The 17,924-nt window shown below is 37.2% G+C and overlaps 3 protein-coding genes across 3 annotated transcripts; all 3 read left to right on the top strand.

Moving 5' to 3' along the window:
• Nucleotides 1-836: 836 nt before the first annotated feature.
• N7457_001964 (uncharacterized protein) lies at nt 837-3,092 on the top strand (the record flags this gene model as incomplete). Its single annotated transcript, XM_057173010.1, has 4 exons — nt 837-1,202; nt 1,264-1,637; nt 1,689-2,355; nt 2,412-3,092. The coding sequence occupies 4 exons, from the start codon at nt 837-839 to the stop codon at nt 3,090-3,092; spliced, it is 2,088 nt and encodes a 695-aa protein (XP_057033161.1).
• Nucleotides 3,093-11,678: 8,586 nt separating this feature from the next.
• On the top strand, nt 11,679-11,939 carry N7457_001963 (uncharacterized protein; the record flags this gene model as incomplete). The annotated part of the gene is made up of 2 exons (XM_057173009.1): nt 11,679-11,783; nt 11,874-11,939. 2 exons carry the CDS (start codon nt 11,679-11,681, stop codon nt 11,937-11,939), a joined length of 171 nt encoding a protein of 56 aa, XP_057033160.1.
• A 4,540-nt stretch (nt 11,940-16,479) lies between these two features.
• N7457_001962 (uncharacterized protein) lies at nt 16,480-17,268 on the top strand (the record flags this gene model as incomplete). The annotated part of the gene is made up of 1 exon (XM_057173008.1): nt 16,480-17,268. The coding sequence occupies one exon, from the start codon at nt 16,480-16,482 to the stop codon at nt 17,266-17,268; it is 789 nt and encodes a 262-aa protein (XP_057033159.1).
• Nucleotides 17,269-17,924: the final 656 nt, after the last annotated feature.

Here is a 17,924-nt window from a genome sequence, read left to right as displayed (position 1 = left end):
TCTTTATCGGCTCTGTTGTCTCTCCCGAGTGTGCGTCCGCAGTACGAGTCCGCAGTACGTACTCCGTACCATGTGTTAGGGTGTACTCCGTACTCCGAACTTTGGATATTCGCATAAAGGGGCAGAATCCACCTGGCTTTCACGTGAAGGATTGACATTTGGTTTTCGTTCCTTTCCCTTTTCCTGCCGGAGATTCAACTGCGTGATCAGAGTTCCCGAGACATATCATTCAGGTCGTCTCGGTCCCCATGTGCCAGCATAGCTAAAGATGCCTAGAACCTGTAATACTGTGTAAGCTTTCAAGGCCAAGACAAATCCCCATTCAAACCGAGGTCATTTTTCCAGCCCACCATGCCCCTCGGGGGACTCCATATGTAGGTATAACGCCGATCACGGGATGGAATTGAGCTCATTTACCCGATCGTCGGGGGAAGTGTCCCTTGATCTCGGGATTTGTCACTCCGTCAACCCGAATAGCGTGTTGGTTGACTCCCCCCGCTTCCCCATATCAAACCCGTAGAATCCAATGTGCGGGGTGACTGATCTCCACGAATTGGACGAATTGGCTAAAATGACATATCGATGTACCCCGTAGTCCAAAGTGGCCAACCGAGCGTAAAAGGGCGAACGGAGGGATCGGGAGCGTCGGACTTGGAAACCTCGAGATCCATCGCACTTTCCTGATTGGCCGCCGGGTTAAGCCGAGGCTCTTTCCGTTTTGAGTGGTCCTCGGCCTGGAACCCCAGCGTTCCCCAAGTTTCACACTTCATAACCATTCACCTTCCCTTTCGATTTTCCTGCTTTCTCACGGTATATCGCTTCCGTTTTGCTTCACAATGCCAACCCCTCCTCCTGATTGGGTCAAGGCCCTGAAGCCTGCCGGTCCACAAGGATCCGAGCTCCTCCAGCAGGAGCGTGCTCAGTCGAATGTCAACGTTGAAAGACTGTCCGAGTTGCTCCACACCAAAGAAGCCTTGGAGAGGCAAAAGTCTCTTCTCGCCTTGTTGGAACCGGAAAAGGTATTCGATAAGTCTCAAAATCATACCTTGGGCCGCGTCGAACGCCTGCAACGATCCCTGGGCAAGGCCAAGCGCCTCCAACAGCTCGCAGAACAGCACAAATGGTCCATGGAAGAGCTCCATGCAGCCAATGAATTGATTGGGGAACCTACTCCTTACGGCTTGCACGCCAGCATGTTCTTGGTAAGTGGATTTGACCCCGGAGGGTGAAGGATGATCTCTAACCGCTTTAATTATTACGTAGGTGACACTTCGAGAACAAGGCACCCCCGAGCAGCATAAACTGTTCCTTGAACGCGCACAAAAATACGAGATCATTGGTTGCTATGCTCAAACGGAACTGGGCCACGGATCGAACGTGCGCGGATTGGAAACCACGGCGATCTGGAACTCGGACGATAAGACATTCACCATCAACTCTCCAACATTGACTTCCTCAAAGTGGTGGATCGGATCTCTTGGTCGCACAGCCAATCATGCCGTAGTCATGGCTCAGCTATATATTGATGGCAAGAACTATGGCCCTCACCCATTCGTCGTACAGGTCCGAGATCTTCAAACCCATCAGCCATTGGAGAATGTCTATGTCGGTGACATTGGCCCCAAGTTTGGCTACAAGTGAGTCTTTACACACTATTGGCTTTCTCTCATGACTAATAGGGGGTTTAGCACCATGGATAACGGCTTCCTACTGTTCAACAATGTCAAGATACCACATATTAATATGCTGGCCCGCTTCTCTCGAATCGACAAGGACACCAACCATTACGCTAAGCCTGCTATGCCGTCCCTTGTTTTCGGTACTTTGACATGGGTGCGGTCCAATATTGTCCTGCAGGCTGGTGGAGTGCTGGCGCGCGGTGTCACCATTGCGACCCGGTACTGTGCCGTTCGAAGACAGTTCCAGGATCGCGATGCCGATGCACACGCAGGTGAGAATCAAGTCCTGAATTATAAGATGGTACAGATCCGATTACTACCTCTGCTGGCATCTATGTACGCTCTTCACTTCACCGGTCGCGGTATGATGCGCCTGTATGAAGAGAATCAAAGCCGCATGAAGGCAGCCAACTCGCCCGGGCAGGACTCACGGGGCGCGGGACCCGAAGAACTCCGCGCCGGTGCTAACCTGCTGGCTGATTTGCACGCCACCTCCTGCGGCCTCAAGGCCCTGGCTAGTACCACTGCCGGCGAAGGATTGGAGATCTGCCGCCGTGCATGTGGTGGTCATGGATACAGTAGCTACAGCGGTATCGGCCCGTGGTATTCGGATTATCTGCCCACACTAACCTGGGAGGGTGATAACTATATGTTAACCCAACAGGTCGCACGTTACGTATGTCACCATTTACCCCCCATTCCCATCATTCAATACTAACAGCCCGACTACAGCTTCTCAAATCTGCCCGCGCTGTTCTTGCTGGCAAGCCAGCCGGTAACGACACTAGTCAGATCCTCCAAGCATACCTTGACCGACGGGACAAGGGAGCTTCATTCGATGTGCTTGAGGAAGACAAAGACATCGTGGCTGCCTTTGCCTGGCGCACCGCTCACCTGACATTCGAGGCTTTGAAGCACCGGGACGCTGAGCAGCGATCCTGGAACAGTCTTCTGGTTGACTTCTGGCGGTTATCCACAGCCCATTCTCAGTACCTCGTAGTGAAGAACTTCTACGAGGCTGTTTCATCTCCCCAACTCTCTGCAGCTTTGGATCCAGAGACGAAGACTCTCATGCACCACTTATTCCGACTTTTCTCGCTGCACACGCTGGAACGCGAAGCAGCTGAGTTCTTTTCCTCTGGCGCTGTGACCGTGCGCCAGATCACCCTGACCCGAACTACGGCGGTGATGAAGTTGCTTGATGAGATCCGTCCCCATGCTGTCCGATTGGTCGATGCTTGGGCCATTCCGGACTGGCAGCTGGACAGCAGTCTCGGTCGTTATGATGGCAAGGTCTATGAGGATCTGTTCCGTCGGGCGAGCGAGGAGAACCCCGTCAACGACTTGGTATTTGACCCGTACCCATGGAACTCCGCATTGCTCAAGAATGAGCCGCCCAAGAGTAAGCTGTAAACTCGTCTTCCACATACTTTTTGGGTCTTATGTATTTGTTACATTTATTCGATTCAGAACATACATTTCTAGCTAGATCATAGAGAACGGATTATATCTCTTTTTTCATCCAAAAATTCGCCCGAAGCAGATAAACTCCACCACTTAACAGTATGTAGCATATCATAGCATCAATGTCAGCTGGCTCCTTCGCTGGTTCAATTGAGGTTGGCTGGTAAGCGGATATTCTTGGTCCTCGTTACGCATTGATGATTGCCTCCGTATCTGGATCGGCGGTGCCATGATTCAATTTGCAAAAGAGACCGACTACGGGCACACTGCTTTTACTACGGGCACACTATTGACTAACCCGTTTTAGGATATTTCCCGCTGGCCATAATTTATTCATAGGCTATCGTATTTAATATGGTACTCCCTTAGTATTTTAGATAGTACCCGAATCTTATCTAGGTACCCTATCGCGAATGTAGAATCTTATACGCTATTAGGACCGGCGTACTAGCGGGTCCTGACAGGTAATATAGCACTAGAGTGAAGGAATAGCAGGGTGCTAGTATATTCATAAACTAATCGCTAAAGAGCTAAGTTCCCCTAGTAGTCTCTATAGGGATAACCTCTAGCGGGTCATAGGACTAGGTCACCTAACTTATTAATTAGTAGTAAAGAGTAACGGTTTTTAATAGTAATTATATTTAACTCTTTATAGTCTATATAAAGCCTAAACTTACTATCTTTCTTTAGTATAAAAAGGATAGATACGCTTAATTAACTCTTTAAATATTAGATCTAGCCTTTTTTAAGATTCTCTTTAATATACTAACGGAGGACTTTTAGCTCTTTAGTAGATAGTATATATATTAGCCTTTAAAAGAATATCTTACTTAGTATTAGCTTAATTATATAATTATATTCTATATAGATTAGAAAGACTATAGTACTTTTTCTATTTATTATAATAACTAGATCTTAGTATTCTAGTAAGAGTTTAGTTAAAGATTATACTAGATAAGAGATTCTATCTAAACTTTATATTACTCTTAGTATTACTATAAACTCTTTAGTAACTATATTAATATCTAAATATAGTTCTCTAAATATATCTTATAGATTTACTTTTTCTTTAAAGTTTTTTAATAAAAAGATTTTAATATCTAATAGAGCTATATTTCTATATATTTATTTATTAGTTACTTAATTAATATCTAGATTTATTAGTCTAAGCTAATCTATTTCTAAGATTATATTATAGATTTTTATATCTATAGTTTTATAGATTATTTTAATAATTTTATAGATTCTATTCTAATCTATTAGGCTAAGCTATAGTTCTTAGTTTTTATATAAAGAGATTTTATACTTATCTATAATTTCTACTAAGTAAATATTTATTATATATATCTCTTTTAGATTCTTTTTTACTTATTTTTAGTTTATAAAGCTCTAAGTTATACTATTATCTATTAGTATCTTAACTATTTTTATTAAGACTCTAATCTTAATATTTAATATTAGTATATTATAAATAAATATTTAGTATACTCTTTTATATTCTTTAAAGAGAATTATCTCTAATACTATAAAAGTCTATAGTATAAGATTATTTATTTTTTTAAATTTTCTATAGCTATAATATTTACTATAGATTTCTTATAGTAGTTCTTTATATAGTAGTCTAATTTATTATAGAAGTTATAAAATTTACTATTTTTATTTTAGTTTTATTTAGATCTTATAATAGCTTTTCTACTATTTATAATAATTATAGCTTACTATATAAAAAAGGTATTATTTCCTTTAAAAGATCTTCTATTAGATCTTTATAAATCTATAGTATTTTTTAGTATTATCTTCTTAGTCTTTTTAAAATATAATATCTTATTTAATATTACTTTCTTAATTTAGTTATAGAAAGCTATCTAATTATTTTATTAATCTATAATAGAGACTATAAATCTTTTTATTTTATCTTATATCTTTTTAATTATATTTATTTCTAAATAATTAATTCTTATCTATTTAGTTAATATATCTTTAGGCGGTTTTAGAGTCTAGTAAACTTTAAAATATATTAGTATATATCTTAATACTTAACTTATATTATCTATTATTAGTTATATTTAGCTTTTTATTATATCTTAATAAGATTAATAATCTAAATAAGTACCTATATTTTAAAGACTAATTAAATAAATATTATATTTAGATTATTCTTATAATATTCTATTTATATTATATTAATTTTTAATACTAAAAACTTAGTTACTTAGTCTACTTTATATATATTATTAATAAACTAATTAGAATATTTATTCTAAAAGACTTTTTAGTTTAATTTAAAAAAATTATATTTACCTAAACTCTTAGTTTTATATATTATTATATTATAAAATATATATAGTTTTCTTACTTCTTTCTAATAGGATAGAAAGCCTTTAGTATTTTTTTATAATATAATTAAATTTATATAAATAATATTAAGTAATTAGTAAATAGTTTAGCTAATAATACTATCTAATAAATACTAATAGATCCTAAATCTTTATATTTTTATCTATAGGATTACTATATTTTCTTTTTTATCTTATAGCTTTATATAAATCCTATTTTTCTTCTTTACTATAGCTAGACATCTTTTAAAGATCTCTAACTCTTAAAGTTCTACCTCTTTATCTATCTTAGTTAAAGTTATAGGATCCTATAGGTTCCCTCTTTAAGGATTATCGTCGACTCCCTATATCTCTACCTCTTCTAATAGAGGTTATAGGGGTCCTAGAACGTTATTTATCTCCGCGATTAGGGCTAAGACTCCCTTTAAATAGTCACTTATACGTCGAGTTATTAATATTATATATTCTAACAGTCTAGTTTAATTAAGATTTAGCGATTAGAATATTAAAATTAGCGTACTAGCGGGTTTTAGTAGGTAATATAGAACTAAAGTAAAGAAATAGTAGGGTACTAGTATATTTATAAACTAATCGCTAAAGAGCTAAGTTCCCCTAATAGTCTCTATAGGGCTAGTCCCTAACGTCGCGAAGTATTTATTAGTCTTTAGTCCTCGGAGTAAGTACTTATACTACTTTAAGATATAAAGACTAGATAGAACTTAACGTTTCTTATACTTCGTTAAGCTAAAAGACTCTATATTTTTCTTAGTATATTCTATATAGATTATAACTACGAGGAGATAGTACTTAATAACGATAAATAGCGCTAGATCGATTATCTTCTTTCTCTTATAAAGCTATTCTACGAATATACTCTTACGCTTTTAAAGACTCGAGATATAACTATATATCTAGTATTCTAGATTTATAATATATTATCTAAATACCTTAAGAAGTCTATTAAGTAGCTTTAACGAAAGCGTATCTTATAGAAATAATAGATACTTTCCTCTCTTAAGACTAGTCGATTAAAGCTTAATAAATACTATTTATAGATAGATTATAATCGTAATAATCTTTATACGATTAGTACTATATTAGCGCTAGACAATAGGTTCTAATTCTTTCTTATTAATAATTAGACTAAAGAATAGTATAATAAATATTAAGCTTTATTTTAAGATACTCTCTTACCTTACTAAGAACGTTATACTATTAGTTAGGGTCTATTAGTCTCCTTATCTAGATTAAGACTAAGTATAGCTCTTTATAATCTACTTCGCCTAAAGAAATCTAAAGTAAAGTTAGTTAGTAATAAGATAATCTAATATCTTAATAGTAGTAAGTTTTACTTTTCTTCTAGCCTTATATTAATTACTAACTTTATTAGATATTATTAATTCTAAGCTACTACCTTTTTAGCGAGATAATTATAGTTATTTTCCTATTATTACTTTACTTATATAGGACGTTCTTATAATTCTAGTAACTAGTATAGGTATAGAACGATTATTTAATATTACTCGCGATATTTACTATTATCGTTATAGTCGTATAAAGGATAAGACTATTAAAGAGTTAATACTATTTCTTTATACCTCTAGATTTAACCTTAAACTATATAAGGTAAAAGAGCTTAAACGATTCTTCTCTTTAAATAAGATCGAAGTATTAAGAGAGGAAAAGGGCGAGAAGCTTAATAATATTAAATTTAAATAGATTAGTAATATAGAAGAATAGCCTAAGAGCTTAAGAGGTTTAATTAATAATAGTAGCGATAATAATAATACTAGTAGTAATAATAGTAGCGATAATAATAATACTAGTAGTAATAATACTAGCGATCCTCTATTACTAAGTTATAGCACTTAGCTTTATATATTAGGGAGGAAAAGGAAGTATAAGGAGGATAATATATATTAGACTTATTAATTTACGTTAGATTTAAATTATAATATATTAATATATACTTAAATTAATTAATAATTTATTAAATATAAAGTGAACAATATAATCGAAATACTCAAAATTACTAGGAATTTCTATATTATTTATATAGTCACGAGAAAATAGCGTATTTACACTATTTAGTCGTAAGGGGGGGCTCGACGAGCCCCCCCCCTTCGAGCTATAGGCCTAAAGCAAAAGCCCGAAACCCGCTACAAGTTTTAGGAACGGGCTCGAAACCCGACCCTTTGAAGGGTCGAGTCGGGTCGAGTCGGGTCGAGTTTCGGGTTTTTCGAGTTTTACGGAAGTCTAGTCCTAGGTTATAGGACTAGGCGGGATCTAGCCTATAAGGCACTCTCTAGCAGAGGGTCGTAACATTTTCCCCCTCCTTAAAGAGCTACGACCTCGTAGCTAAGGGTCGGGGTCGAGAATCTCTTATAGTGTTACAACCCTCTACTAGAGAGTGCCTTATAGGCTAGATCCCGCCTAGTCCTATGACCTAGGACCTGTGACCTAATAGGGGTAGTATAACCCCCCGCTAGAGAGTGCATTAGGAAGACTAAGTCCTACTAAGTTAGGTAACCTAGTCCTATAACCCGCTAGAGGTTATCCTAGATATAAAATATAAGATACCGGACCTTATTTAAAGTATAAGATATACTATAGTTTTCGCTTTAGGTATTCGCTTTCGTAAGTCTTAATTAACGATTAGACTATTTAGTCTTAGTTATATTATTCTAAGGGACTACTTTTAAGGGGTTAAGAAGTTAGTTTAGACTTAATTAGATAATATATATAAGATAGGGTATTCGGATAATATAAATATTACTTAATAGAGCCTATTATAAAGAGTTAATAAGGGTCTTATTATTCGATATATTATCTATAGTTAATCTAAATATATAATCCTAGATATTATAATTAGCGAGTATCTCTAAAAGTATATTACTTAGATTAATACTAGAGTAAGTATCTTTAAGAGGCTTAAACCTAAGAAGTACCTTCCGGTAGTACTAGTTAATATTAATAAAATAGCTAATAATAGCTATAAATACTTATCTAAATAGTAACGTTTAATAATCTAACGCGATAGATATTTTTATATCTATTAGAAGTAATTTAAGTATAGATTATTAGCGTTCTTTTATATAAGAAGATAGTCGACGTCGAACTATATCGGTAGAGGGAATAGATAGGAGATTTAAGGCTAAGTATACTTATAATATTATCTATTAAAATATTAGATATTCGATAAAGTAAAAGGGAAACTAGTTAATTATAATAAATTATAATAGATTATCCTTCTAAGCTACCTTAGAGAATAGCTCTTAAATAGGATTATCCTAATTAAATTATATTAGTAATATAGATTATATAAAAGAGAAATCTATACTATTAACTAAATAAATTTATTAAGTTATTCTTATTATTAACTTCTACTTATAGTCTATTTATAAATAGATATTATAAGATATCTAGTTATAGTAGTTATACTATAATACGTATCTTTCCCGTTAGTATCCTTTTTTATAGTATAAGGATATTTAAAGATTATAGAGTAATATTTATATATAATCTTTAGACTACTATTACTACTATAGACTATTTAGGTAAAATACTCCTAGATATATAAAAGATAATTTAAGTACTATTTTACCTTTTAATCTATAGTTAGTTTATAATTACTACTCTACTTACTCTTAGTATTTTATTCTATTATATAAAAAATATAACTTTTTCTAATTAGGTCTAATACGTTTAAATCTTTTAAGCTAAAGGGGTAAGAGGATATTATCTAGTTAATAAAGAGCTAATATAGATATATTAAACTTCTATTAGCTTATTAATAGTATAGCTAGGTAATTTAAGGGTATAAAGTATAATAAGATATTATAGTCCCCTCCGAATTAGGATAATATAAACTTAGACTACTAACTTTAGAATATTATTTAGTTAATAAAAACTATAATAGTAAGGGCTTTTAAGAATTTATTAAGGATAATTAATATGTTATAAAAAGTAAGAAGTATTATCTAACTAGTTAAATTAATAATCGATAGATTAAAATAAAAGATAATAATAGTAATAGATAATTAGTTAAATTATCTATAATAAGTAGAGTTAGCTCGAAAAAAGCCTATAAAACTCGAAAAAATATCTATAGAGCTCGAAAAAAAGCCTATAAAGCTCGAAGAAAGCCCGAAGAGCTCGAAGAGCTCGAAGAAATAACCCGTAAAACTCGAAAAAAGCCTATAAAGCTCGAGAAAAAGCCTAAATCTCCTACCTAAAGACCGTTAATAACCTATTCCTAGCTCGTTCCTAGCTCGTTTAACTTTAATTTTCCTTAAAATATTTTAACTAATTAGCTATAAGATAATATTAAATCTAGATATCTTATCTAGAACTATTAAAACTAGTAATTAAAATAGATACTAGAAATTAAAGAAGGATTAACTTTATTTCTATATAAAATTCAAATAGTTTTAATACGTTAGAATTAGTATTAACCTCTTATTAATACTTGATTATAAAGATATATAAAGTTCCTAGTATAGAATATATATCTTAGTTAGTATTAACTTATAAATATCGAATGTTCCTAATAAATTAATCTTAATAGTTATAAAGCTTAGAGATTATACTTATATATTAAAGAAAAACACCTTTTCACTAGAATTTCTAATCATTTCCTATTCCTTATTATAATAATATAGTAGAAGTCTACGTATAAACCAAAATATAAGTAAAAGACAGTCATTTATTTAGGTGATTCAGTAACTTTATGAACGCTAAGACCATGTTTTGTGCAATTTCGAGCTTAGGGGGGGGGGGGGCCCCGGGGCCGCCCCCCCTTCGAGCCGGGGTCCGGGTCGAGCCCAGAGCTTGGGCCCAAAGTTGGGCTTTGCGGAAGTCTACCTAGGACCCGTAACCTAGTAGGGGTAGTATAACCCCCCGCTAGAGAGTGTATTAGGAAGACTAAGTCCTACCGGGTTAGGTGACCTAGTCCCGTGACCCGCTAGAGGTTATCCCTATAGAGACTGCTAGGGGAACTTAGCTCTTTAGCGATTAGTTTATGAATATACTAGCACCCTGCTATTCCTTTACTCTAGTTCTATATTACCTGCTAGGACCTGCTAGTACGCCGGTCCTAACACGAGGCTTAGATAAAGGGTAAGAGCCTTACTTAGGCCGACTTTTATCTTTACTACTAGATCTAGCGAGACCTAGCGTATACTAATATAATTAATTACCTCCGGGTAATAGAACTCTATATAGTAAACCCTTATATTATACGAGGACGCAGTCGCCTACTATAGTTATCTTAATAGTTATCTTAATAGTTATCTTAATAGTTATCTTAAAAGTTATCTTAATAGTTATCTTAGTAGATATCTTAGTAGATAATCTTATTATCGCGAGTATCTTAACGCTTTAAGAGCTTAACCCGTCGTAAGCTATCACGATTTAAGATTATATAAAGGGATAAGGAGGTAGCTATTCGTCGGTCGGGTTAATAAAGGATAGCTAGTAGGAGATAATATAATAATTAGACTATATAGGGGGAGATAATAGAGTCTAATAATTAGATCGTAGTTAGTAGTGTTATAACTAGGCGGGGAAGGGGACGTAGATATAGACGTAGAAGAGGGATCCTTAATAATATTAATATCTGGTTTATATATTAGAAATATAAGTAAAATCAGTCGAAATGACTCCTTAAAGATAGAAGTTTTGCTCTATAGGATAGTAGGAAACTAGCGTTAACAGCTATACTATCTCAACTATAGTGAGAAAGCTCGATTGGCACTATCTTTGAGAAACAGCCTCTATTTTGGGATTACGTGACCGATCAAACCCTATATCACCAAACCCCTTTCTCGGTAGAAAAAAAACTCGAAAAAAAACTCGAAAAAAAACTCGATAAAATCAGCATCTGCGAATAGCCTCATTTTTACACTAAACCCCTTTTCGGTAGAAAAAAACTCGATCAAATCAGCATCTGCGAATAGCCTCATTTTTATACCAAACCCCTTATCGGTAGAAAAAAACTCCATTTTTGCACTGGAACTTGATCAAATCAGCATCTAGGAATAGCCTCATTTTTGTATAGTAACCGGCCCCTAAAATTTTATACCAAAATTACGGACCCTCGCAAGCGAGGGTCCGCCACCCAAACCGTACATCCCACCCAAACCGTACATTCTTTCCATATCCTACCCTCTCACTTTGATCATAAACTATACCACCAAAAATGCCTAAAAACAATAAGGAGATAGAGGATCAGCTTCTTAAAGCTCTCGAGTCTCTCTCTAAGCAGTCTAAACCCAATATCGCGAAAACTGCGCGAGAATTCGCGGTTCCTATAAACCGACTACGACACCGCTGGAAAGGAGGAAAGTCGCTTTTTTAACGATAACCCAATGGTCGGAAGCTTAATCCTATATAGGAGCAAGCTTTACGGGACTATATCGACTACTTTAATACGGTCGGAGCCTCGATAAACCGCCGTTAAATTACTATAGTAGCTAATTCAATTCTCGAAGAAGACTATTATAATAAAACTATAGCACCTCTAATAATTAGTGACTACTAGCTATAACGCTTCCTTAAACGTAATCCTAAGTACTATATACGACGACGGCGAGCTCTTAATATTAAGCGAGCTACTACACTTAATAAAACTATAGTTAAGAGATAGTTTAATAATTATTAGCGCGTTATATCTAAATATAGTATATACTAATAAGATATCTATAATTTCGACGAAACTAGCTTTTAAATTAGTATCGGACGTAATTAATTTATTATTACTAAGTATCTAAAAAAGAAGCTATTTAATAGATCTATTACTAATCGTAAATCTATTACTATTTTAGAGGTAGTTTCTACTAATAGTTTTACCTATCTACTACTTATAATTCTAAATACTCGGTAGGCTTTACTACGCTAGTTTAATACTATTAAAGATAATAAGTATATTTCTATAACTAATACCGGATATATTAATAATACTCTAGTATATTAGTAGATCTAACTCTTCTATAAATAGATAATTAGTTAAATAATTAGAAGGAAAAGACTCGTTTTATATAACCGTTTTAGGTCGTATTTAATATACTAATTTATTAAATTTTATAAGAAGAATAATATTATTTTATTCTTCTTACTCTCGTATACTAGTTATATACTATAGCCTCTTAATATCGGGGTATTTAGTATATATAAATATTAGTATAGTAAGGCTATAGAAGCTACTATAATAACTAGATACCGTAAATTCTTAAAGGACGAGTTTTTATACTTAATTAGAGAAATTAGACGAAAAACCTTCTAGCCGAATATAATTAAGCTTAGGTTTAAATTAACTAGCCTTTAGCCTATTAATTCTAAGCTTATTACGGATAAGTTAGAGTCTTATAATCTATATAATAATAATCTCCCTTAGTCGAGAATACCCTTAACTACCTCCTAAAACTCCGAGTTTAGCACTCTAAAAACTGCTAGCAAAGTAAGAAGGATAAGCGACTAGCTTAACTAGTTAGATCCGGGGAGTTAGAGGTTTAAAAGGGCACTAGAAAAGCTTTAAAAGTGTGCTAAAGTGCAAGCTACACTAGCTCACGAACTACGGCGGGAATTCGACTTAATAAGTGCTATTATAGGTGCTCGCCACGCCCGATATAATACTTCTCGGCGCTATACCTAGATAACTGGCATCATCAACTTATCCTAAGTTAAAGAGATGAAGCGAAAAGAGTTCAAATTGACTAAGAAAGCTGATTAAGATAAAACGAGGCGGAAGTGGAAGAAGGTGTTGATCGAAATCAGGAAGCATGGGCGAGCACAAAAACGCAAGGGAAATTGATATAATCTTGTATACTAATAGTCAAATGGTGAATTGATTTATCTATGATTTTTAAACTATTAATTTCCTATATTATTGTATAGAAAATGGTAGTTAAGGTAAAATGTAGGAAGAATGTACGGTTTGGGTGGGATGTACGGTTTGGGTGGGATGTACGGTTTGGGTGGGATGTACGGTTTGGGTGGCGGACCCTCGCTTGCGAGGGTCCGTAATTTTGGTATAAAATTTTAGGGGCCGGTTAGTGTAGATAGCGTGCGAGATTCTACATTACCGATAGGGTGCCCAGATAAGATTCGGGTACTGTCCGAAATACTAAGGGAGTACCATATTAAATACGACAGGCTGTGAACAAATTATGGCCAGTAGGAAGTAAATCGTAAAAGGCTTAGCGCCCTGGGTGCCCGTAGTAATTTTGGGTGCCCATAGTAGTTCTCAAAACTTAATACCATAGATCCGTTGGATATAGTGTACTTATGTGAGGTAGCAGCATTCTTTGTGTTTTGACGCCCTCCGGACTTAGCTTGACAGTGTGTTCGAAAATTGTCCTTTAAAAAAAGTTAGCTTGTACCTGCACATCTAGAACAGAATGAAAAAGCAAGTGTTGTTGTCGAAGGTGCGGCCCCACGGTGGGGGAAAGGCGGGCGGGACTGTCAGTCGCAAAATGCCCGAGAATCACATGATCGTCCGCCCAATCCTTATATGGCAGGTTTATTTGAGGAAAATATTTACTACAACGGTGGATCACATGGTTTTTCTGGGGTATGAAGTCTTGCGAACCTCTGCGTTGATCTTAAATCCACTCCCTGGCTGTTTGCCGACGGCAAACTGCATTTATCGGAATAACGTCTCTCCGCGTAATCGATACAGGAATTTCTTAAGAGCCCTTTCTACCTCCTGTCATTTATTCAAGCGACAAAACACCTTCGAGAACCAGTACTTACTCTCCCCTGACATCATGTCAGCAATCAAAAAGCTAAGTGAATCGACATACACTTTTCTTGCTCTTATCGATCACACACTAGATGATATTGAAAGTCTTTGTCATCTAGATAACGGTCATGATCGACGCGTCCCATGTTACGGACTTGGACCGTTGGAAAATGTGCCTCTGGAAATCCTTCAAATGATTCTTTTGCGGCTTGATATTCGATCAATGACTGAGTTCCGACGCGTCAACAGGCGAGCAAGGCTGGCTGTAGATCATATCCCACAATACAAGCAAATTGTCCTGCATGCCCCAGCCTCAATCCGAGGATGTCTCAGCCTGAGAAGTGGATTTTCTTTTTCATGCCAAGATCTTTATGATAAACTGCGTACAGCCGAGTGTGACAGCTGTGGTGACTTTGGTGGTTACCTGTACCTGGTCACCTGTCGTCGCGTTTGTTTTCTCTGCTTCACCGAGAAGGCCGATTACCTACCACTCCTTCGAAGTGACGTGATTCGGAAATTTGGACTTCGCTCAGAACACTTAGCAAAGATTCCTTCCTTCAAGAGTGTTCCTGGTCGTTATTCATCTCGAGGAATCAAATGTCACCGTCGACTTACTTTATTTGATCATTCTGCTGCGCGTGAGGCAGGAATTTTTGTGCACGGGGATAGCAACTCAATGAAACAATACGCATCAGAGAGTCTTGCCAAGAGAATTGAAATCCATCAATCTCGAAATGCGAGATCCACCCATGGAGTGAAACCACCTCGACTGCCCAGGTCTGAAGAATCTTTTGACGGATTTTCGTCTAACCCCATACGATTTATGGGAATCATTCGAGCGCCGGTTCTTGACACTCGCACGGCAATTCCACAATGGGGGTTTCATTGTACTGCTTGCAAACCCCATCATTACGGCCGTCCGCTACACTGGCGCCGAAAATTTACCAAGGACAGCTACCGAAATCATATAAGAGAGTGTGGAGAGATCATTGACGGCAAGCACAAACATGAGTAAACTGATGAATTAAATCAATTGATTTCAGAGTCAACTTGGAGATCTTCCGTCATATGCCACGGAGCTGGTTATTGCCATCGCAAGAGCTGCAGAGCATGACGTTCGCTTTGGACCTTGCTTGTTTTGTATAAACATTCGATGACTCCTTCCGTCCGTTGACAATATCTCAAAATCTCTCCTATCTGCGCATTTCGTCCTTTCCAGGCTTCACCATATGCCGCGCGCACATATGAACAGAAGGGTCCAATTTTTCCTCTTTCATAGGAGAACACTTGACGTTCGTGCCAAAGCGTTCATCGCATTGTTTGAACTCTTCCATCTTTTTACACCCACATGTATACATTCGGTAGAATTGGGTACACATCTATATGAGATCAGACTCAACTGACGGGAAATGAGAAAAGGAAGGTCAGTAGTATATATACCTTGCGAAGATCTGGGCGGTGATTCCAGGTTTTTTATCTGAATCTTCCTTGACCCTAGAGCAGTTTAGAGCAGGTCTTTTGGCAAATCGTAGATTTCTTATGACTTACCTTGGTCTAAATTTATCTTAAAGGTTGGTATGAACAAATAGGGCAATGGAATGAGTTTGGTCATTTCGAAGATGGGCTGGGGGTTTATATATGCCTTGCTTCCCGGTATCTCTTCATGGTCATGGTATGTTTACTCTGCTTCGAAAGCAAAGTCAATGGGAAAGATGTGGCACCCTGGGTATTTGGCTAAAGATAGATTGTTGCATCAGGGCCAATCGAATACTTCCACCCCATAAGCGCTTGTCTGGTGACTGGCGATACGCTTCTTTAGCGCTGTTGGCACTTTGGCTTTCTTCGATTTGATACAATTCCAAATCTAGGAGGATCTTGCGCCTGTTTTATTTTATTTTATTTTTTGCATGAAGTTTTGTAATCGATGAATGATAGGGGAACCATGTGGGACTCGTGCGTAGAAATCTTCGTGTTGAAACCAAATTATCCTCTTAAGGTTTTAGCGTGGGCTATTCAGCTAGGATGCGTTGTCAGCGAGGTAAGGTTCAGCCAGGGAGCCCGAAAGGCCAATGCTATACACCTTTCCCCACCGCTTTCCCTGGCGCCAGGGATCGCAAGGCGGTGTTCTCCTGGCTTCTCCAGCTCATGATTCAGGATCCTGAAATATAAATAGCTGTCCATAGATCTCGAAAGAGGTTCTAATATCATTATTCCGTCACATTCTAAATTCGCTTTCTCTGTCCAAGGCTTGCCCGACACTATGGCGTGCATTCAAACGGAAGTCGAATTGCTTCAAGCAGAAGTCGATGAAAATGATCAGAGTTTCTTTCGTCTCCTGCTCAATGATCGAAATATAAAATATGTCACTATAAACCCCGGCCTTTACAATGCGGACGATATGTGCTTCGGCCCCTCGCTAGTTTCACTTCTACCCACTCTACCCGATGGAGATTGGAATGATGGACTGGTGACCGAAAATGAAGCGACCGGCCAACCCCATTTTGCCCATGCCATTCGGACCGCTTTCCCTGGCGTTGAGAATACCTGGAATGGAACTTTTGTGGATTACATGGAGATCCTGGTAGGAGAAAAGTTGCGAACGGGCATTTATGAAGTCAAATGCCCCTTGTTCGATGACGTGGTTGTGGCTAAATTCGCTCGCTTCGAATGGGAGATCCCATATCTAGAGAGTGAGACCACGGCTTATCAATGGATTGAGGGCAATGATATTGGTCCCCGATTCCTTGGCCATCTAACGGAAGATGGCCGTGTGATCGGATTCTTGATGGAACGCATCAAGAATGCCCGGCATGCTGGCCCTCAGGACCTGGAGTCTTGCCGGAAGACATTGTCTCGATTACATCACTTGGGGATCCAACACGGAGATACAAACCGGTTCAACTTTCTTATTCGTGATTCAACGGCTGTTTTGATCGATTTTGACTCGGCACGAAAGTGTAGCGACCAAAATGCGCTTCTGAAAGAGCTTGAACATTTACCGAAAGCACTAAAAGATTCATCATGTCGAGGTGGGGGAGGACATCTTTGAATAAACCTTCTTGCCTATTGTCGGGGTTTGTCTCAAGAAAGCTACTCATGATATATTCAACTTTGTATTCAGATGATGTGTACTGAAAGCATGGACGTCATCCTGTAAGCCAAGTACCACTTGATCTCACCTTTATAATGAATAGACCTCCGCAATGGGCCTGGTTGGGCCCTACCTTCGAAGCCCAACCAAGCCCATAGCCCATTATAGGGGCCCATAAGGCCCCCATTAAAGCCTATTTGTATGCATAAATACAGTCTTAGCGCTCATAAACCTGCTGATTAATGTCTGTTCTTTACACATGTTTAAGTCTATATACTTAGCGCGGAAGATCTCGGCGCCGGCCCTAATCTAGCCTAATACGGGGGTTTAATATGTTGAAGATATAGAGGTATGATACAGCATATAGGGTTCAATAATGGGTTCAAATGATACTAGGAATAGGATCTCTTATAGATGTTACGACCCTCTGATGGAGAGTGCCTCATAGGCTGGATCCCGCCTGGCCCTGTGACCTAGGACCCGTGATCTAGTAGGGGTAGCATGACCCCCCGCCAGAGAGTGCATTAGGAAGACTAAGTCCTGCCGGGTTAGGTGACCTAGTCCCGTGACCCGCCAGAGGTCATCTATATAGAGACTGCTAGGGGAACTTAGCT

Source organism: Penicillium paradoxum (assembly GCF_028828445.1).
Source record: "Penicillium paradoxum strain IBT 22861 chromosome Unknown utg000003l_segment0_segment0, whole genome shotgun sequence".
Lineage (NCBI taxonomy): Eukaryota > Fungi > Ascomycota > Eurotiomycetes > Eurotiales > Aspergillaceae > Penicillium > Penicillium paradoxum.
Note: the sequence above shows the minus strand (reverse complement) of the source record. Positions and strands in the feature narration are given on the sequence as shown.